Source organism: Ctenocephalides felis, unplaced genomic scaffold (genome assembly GCF_003426905.1).
Source record: "Ctenocephalides felis isolate EL2017-DRISC unplaced genomic scaffold, ASM342690v1 CF-g0.4_SCAFFOLD_01886, whole genome shotgun sequence".
NCBI lineage: Eukaryota > Metazoa > Arthropoda > Insecta > Siphonaptera > Pulicidae > Ctenocephalides > Ctenocephalides felis.
The window spans coordinates 161,095,923-161,101,954 of record NW_020538040.1 but is presented as its reverse complement, the minus strand read 5'-3'; the positions used below and the strand labels follow the sequence as shown (position 1 = coordinate 161,101,954).

The 6,032-nt window shown below is 31.2% G+C and overlaps 1 protein-coding gene and 1 pseudogene across 1 annotated transcript; one reads left to right on the top strand and one right to left on the bottom strand.

Annotated features, from left to right (window-relative positions):
- Window positions 1-1,090: 1,090 nt before the first annotated feature.
- LOC113376154 (transcriptional activator protein Pur-beta-like) lies at window positions 1,091-2,294 on the top strand. The gene is made up of 5 exons (XM_026616074.1): window positions 1,091-1,219; window positions 1,586-1,633; window positions 1,763-1,871; window positions 1,963-2,065; window positions 2,149-2,294. Exons 3-5 carry the CDS (start codon window positions 1,794-1,796, stop codon window positions 2,292-2,294), a joined length of 327 nt encoding a protein of 108 aa, XP_026471859.1. The 5' UTR covers window positions 1,091-1,219; window positions 1,586-1,633; window positions 1,763-1,793.
- Window positions 2,295-2,337: 43 nt separating this feature from the next.
- Window positions 2,338-6,032, bottom strand: part of LOC113376153 — a 4,968-nt pseudogene continuing 1,273 nt past the window's right edge.

Below are 6,032 nucleotides of genomic sequence, written 5' to 3'. Positions count from 1 at the left end.
ACTTATGAGGGTGCGAATGAAACAGGTTCATTTAATACCAATTGTAACTTGTAACAAGGATTTTCGTATGTGAAGTATCATAAAAGTAAATTATTTTAAAGTTAAACATTGCAATTCATTAATATTAAAGTTGTGAATTTGTTTGTGCAATGTGGGACAAAGTTCAAAAGTTTGTGGATAAAAATCACCCTGAAAAAGATGCAAACGGTCGAGCAGAATTATTTGACGAGACATATCCAAGTTATGTTTATTTATCTATTTGTCCAACTTATTTTCGTAATACTATAATAAATTGAAGAGAAAATTATGCTCATTGGATAGTTTCTTAAACGTAAAAACTAGTATAATGATAATTTTGTCATTTTTATTGATTGGAGAATATGTTATCAAAAAAACACAGTGCTGAAATTTTTTTCAATGAATTTATATGGAAAAATGCTTCGGGATAAGAGCAATTCGAAATGCGAGCATGGTTACAGAACGAATTGAGCTTTTAATTGCTATTTAATTTTGATTTATTCAAAAATATCATTTGCAGAATATACCATTTTTGAAGTGACTATAATTGTATACTAACAGAGCCGAAAGAAGAAATTTTTTTTGAGCTTTATAAAATTATTGCAATAATTAATTTTCATCACAACGCTGCTATATGAAATAATAAATTTGGTAATTTAATAAACTACCAAATTTAATTAATTTAATAAATTATGAATTTTAAACAAAAAGTATTTAAAACTGAATTGCCAGACAGACTGAATTTTTTAAATTTAAATACAAATAAAATAACAAATAGTGATTAGTTATCTTAATATTTCCAGAAATCTTATCATCTCAATGTTAATTCAATAATAAAAATAATAATACTAATTAAGTGTAATAGAAGTTGCAAATCCGTTTTTTATTCAAATTTTAAATGAAAAACTGATCCAACATTTAAATAATATTTATCAGACAAATGATATGTAAAACGTAATTTAATTAAAAATAATTATTTTTTTGATTGAAATCATATTCATAACTAGTTTTACCACGTCTAAATAGTGTTTTTGTTTTCCGTAATCGTTATGAATATCTCTGACGCTGGGTTGACTTTTCGTTCGAAAATAGAATCGTACATGTAAACTGACTATGGCCCTAAAGTACTGTGTTGTGTGAAATTTGTGTGGGTTTGCAATGTCGGATATTGGCAGTGGAGACGAAGGGATTCCCAGCCAGAGTATGTACAAATAAAAACGTAGCATTTTTAATAAATCAAATGAAAACTAGCCCGACAATTTATTATAGTTATTATAACGCTTCCACTAGCGTAACAGAATATAATTTTGACATCTGTTTCAGATTAAATAGTTAAAAATGGCCGACTCCATATATTATCTTTTAACTATACGAAATGCAGTAAAATAATAAATTTAACTAAATAGGAATATTATTTTGCAACGAACTTGTGATATGTAGTACCCTTTGCCATTTTAATTGAATTTTGCGATTATTTACGGTTTCAAATATATCAAACATGTAAATTTGAATAAGGATCTAGATTCTATAGAATTAAAACACTATTATGTTTTGTTGAAAATTTTAGAATACCATGGCCAGGGAATGGATGCAGGAGGAGCGGATTTTGATTCAGGTGAGTAAAATCATTCAGCATTGTCACATTAAATTTGTTTTAAAATAAGACTTAAATTTTTTAGGATCACTTCTATTTTCTCATATATGCATAAGCATTAAGATTCTCTTAAATTTTTAACAATTTTAGGTCAGCAAACTGAGATAGAACTTGCAACAAAATGTTGCAAATTCAAGCCAAGCGTTTCTATCTTGATGTGAAACATAATCGCAGAGGCAGGTTTATAAAAGTTGCTGAGGTTAGTAATTTTGAGAGATTTTCCAGAAATTTTTTGATTGTATATTTAAATTTTGATTTGAATGTAACCATCAACTTTTTTAAATTTGTAGATTGGTGCTGATGGACGTCGCAGCCAAGTATATTTAGCTTTGTCAACAGCCGCTGAGTTTAGAGATCATTTATCAACTTTTAGTGATTACTATGCATCCTTAGGTTGGTTTATTTGCATTCTATGGTATCAATCAATAATTTAAAATATGTATATATTTTGTATATTGGTTCAATTTGTTTAATAGGTCCGCCCAACCCAGAGAATGTTCCAGAAGACGGTAAGCTTAAGTCAGAGATGATGATAAAAGATAATCGTCGTTATTATCTTGATCTCAAAGAAAATTCCAGAGGGCGATTTTTACGGGTAAAAATTATAATTATGTTGTTATAGTATTTAGTTCCATATCTTTTACTAATTAATTTCTTTACCTTATTTAGAGGACTACTAACTGCTGGCCACTGCCAGGCGTTGTTTTTTTATCCATGACTTTCTTTGCAACCACAACTGTGCGCTGAATAGACAGATTTTCAAATTGTTTGACATTCCAAATGTGGCCGTACATACTGTACATTTGTAGGAGAGGTGTGCAGGTTTTAAAGTCATATTGTGATCGCGATTAACGTGGTTTAATAAATTTCCATTGTAAACCTAAATGAAAAAATTGTAAGACTTTAGAATTATCTATTTCATTCAATTACACAACAGGAAACAATAGAGTTATTTTCAACTTACTCGACCGCAAACTGGACATCTGCCACATCCTTGCCTTTATTAGCTGCTTCTTGCATAGATGAAGTCACTAAACCATGAGATCCGAGTAAATGCCTTCTAAACCTTGATCAGTAAAGAATCTAAACTGACATTTTTGGCAATTTAATGGCGGCCTATTATAAATCATCTTTGGATGAATCTAAAAAACACAAAATTTATTATAATTCTTTGATAATAATTGAGCAATAAATCGTTGTGGCATATGGCATGCATATTCTAGTCAATTACCTTAACTTTGTGAATCCACTGCATGTGATTTCTTAATTGATCTAAGTCCTTTATATAACCATCACAAATTTCACAAATAACAAATGCTGCTTTTCCTGTAGCCTGTTGGCCTGGCTTATTGGCATTTGAAGTTGGAGAATTACTAGTGCTACTCGAAGATACAGATTGCCTAGGCAATGGAGTTATTGATATACTTGGCTGATGTAAAAATCTTTGAATTGTTTGTAGCTTTTGATGAGCCCGCTGGGAGTTGTCTAAAATGAATCAAATACATTAATACATAATTATAAAGTGTGATGTATGTTGGAACACACAAAGTAACAGTTTGAAACACTTTGAAAATCATATTATAAATGCAGAAAGCACACCACAACCATGACTTTAATCCTAGATTATTTTCAAAATATTTGAGACTTTTTTTATTTTTTATTAAAATTGTGTACAGCTAAAATTGTGTAAAGATTTTGAGGCCTTAAAGTCAGTTTGATCTTTTTAAAAACTTATGGGTTATACTGATAAAATCAATAAAAATTAATTGTGGAAAACAATTTTGTTAAAGGCAAACTCCAGCTGCCAGGCATGTAAATTATTTGCATACGATTTTCTAATCTACTGAACACAAAGTGCTTGAATCAAATATAACATTTGATGTACAAATGTACAAAGTAGATTGCAGGGAAAAAAGAAGTGCTGCAAATCATCAATATAATGTAAAATATAAAATAATTATTTAAGTTCACACAAATTTCACTACTATTAATTCATAAATTAGTTGCAAGTAAAGTTGTAGCATTGGTAGAAATAATACACAAAGCCAATAAAAATTAATGTTGGGTTATTATACAAATATTTTTCAAGATCTTAGAAATATAGAATCTTCTTTTAATTATCCAAAATAAAGCTCTTGAATAAATCATTTCTAATTATGAACCATTATAAATTACAATTATCAATCATTTCCACAGTGTAATCCCTTCATGATAGAATGATTAAATATTCAGAAATGCATTAGTTAGTAGCGCAAGGATAAAGAGAGTTCATTAATTTTCAGGATTTTCTTAGGTCACTCATACGGTTACCTGAATAGTGACTGAGCCACTACTGGTGGCCACCATTGTGCCAGGCAGCATATTTACCGAGGTGCCAACCACCTAAACACAATAATAATTAAATACTTCATCAGCCTCTCTCAGAGATAGAGATTGCATCATGTGGGGGGAGCAGATTAGTCTGATCTTTGTATATTAATATATACATAGCGTATTTGTCAATTTGTTTTATTGGAGAGCATTCCTAACATAACATGCAACTTTACTTTTTGAACAACAAATTAATAAAATTAAAAAAAAAAAAAAATACAAAAATGAAGTCACTACATACATCTTTTCCCTATATTTAAAAACTTTTATGAAGCTCCACAATGTAAAATGCTCATAAAATCAAGTATTTAGACAAACATTAAATAAATGTGATCTCCACTATTATTACCTGCATTAGCTGGTTGGCATTAGAAGAATAATTATTAGGCAGCAACAACTGGTTACTGTTTTGAACATTTGTTCTATACATCATATTCCCTCTTATCATTGATGTTCCTGTCGGTACAGATAAAGCCTTATTCAATGCCGGCCTTCCTCTCCTCCCTTGAGCCCAGAGGTCATTTTAGACACTGGTGCAGGTTGAATTCGCGCCTGATTTGCCATTGCTTGCTGATAGGCTGAGGCCGCCACTAGTTAATGATTGTTTAGGTCTTGAAGTCCTTGGGATTTTGGCTGGAGGCTCCCAGTCCAAAGGTGGTCCAAGATTGACCTCAGGTTTGAATTTCTTTTGCACAAGCCAGTTGATGCCTGGCTAATTTTGCCTTACCATTATCTTCAAATGGACAATTTGGACATGGTGATATGAGGCTGCCCGTTCTAGGCGTCCTTTAGTTTTGTGTTCAACTTCCATGTGAATTAGGATATCATGAGGACTTCGAATCTCAAATGGACAGAAATTACAACGATAGAAATAGTTTCGCATGTGTGGAGTTTCCAATTATGTGTCAAGTGCCAATGAAGACTCAGTTTTAAAATTACATATCTCACAACGTTTCTGTTCAAAGTGATAAGGTTCATTGTTTTCTTTACTGAACTCAAGATTTTTAATTAATGAATTTATTGCCATTTGTGTAGCAGTACTATTAGTTGATGTTTTGTTTTCTCGATCCTTTTCGTTTCTGCTGCTTGAGCAAGTCTGTTTGACATATCTTGTACTAAATTTATTCCTATGTTCACATGAAAAATTTACCAATAGGGTTATCAAATAACTATCACTTTTTTTATACGACAGGTTTGACGGTTGTTACACTATACTGGTGTTATAATATGCTTCTAATAGCTTATAAAGAATCTTCTTTAATGTCTTTAACTAAACTTACTTTCTTTTTGAACTTTTTTCTCCATCTACATCATCTTCATCTTCTGTATCTGAAGTATCATTTTCATCCAAGAATTCATCATCATCACCCCTTTCCGTCGCTTCTTCTTTTTAGATTTTTTTTGATTTCAGGTTCTTTATTTTCATCATTATTCTGTTCATCATTTTCTTTTTCTTTCCCTCCTTTGTCTCATTTAGTTTCTCTTGTTCTTCTTCTAATTTTCTGGCCTCTTCAACTTCTTTTCCCATTTATCAACAAACTCTCGGAAAGGTTCTGTTGTGGTTTCTCATAAACATAGGGTACAATAAAACTAGGAGCTTCTCACAACAAACATGTCATCTGTAAGATTTGGTAAAACTAAGCTAGGTACAGATGCCACTGCGCCACTGTTTTGATCACTTTCTGCACTGTTGGGTTATTTACTGGGGTGATAGTTGCCCCTCGAATATTTGCTGGATACATTCCTTGTGCAGGAACAGCTACTGGCATCACTGAAAATGATTGTTTTGTAGTTCCCATAGGCAACAGGACCTCGTCCTTAAAATGGAATTTGTATCAATTATCACTAAAGTAGGAGATTTCTTTCCAGATTTGTTATTAGCCGTACTGTTAGGAGTCATATCTTTGTTGTAATTTCAACTACACGTTTGGTGTCTTTAACAACAATAGGTACTGATTTATTTTTTTGCTTTGAAGATCTATTTGATGAT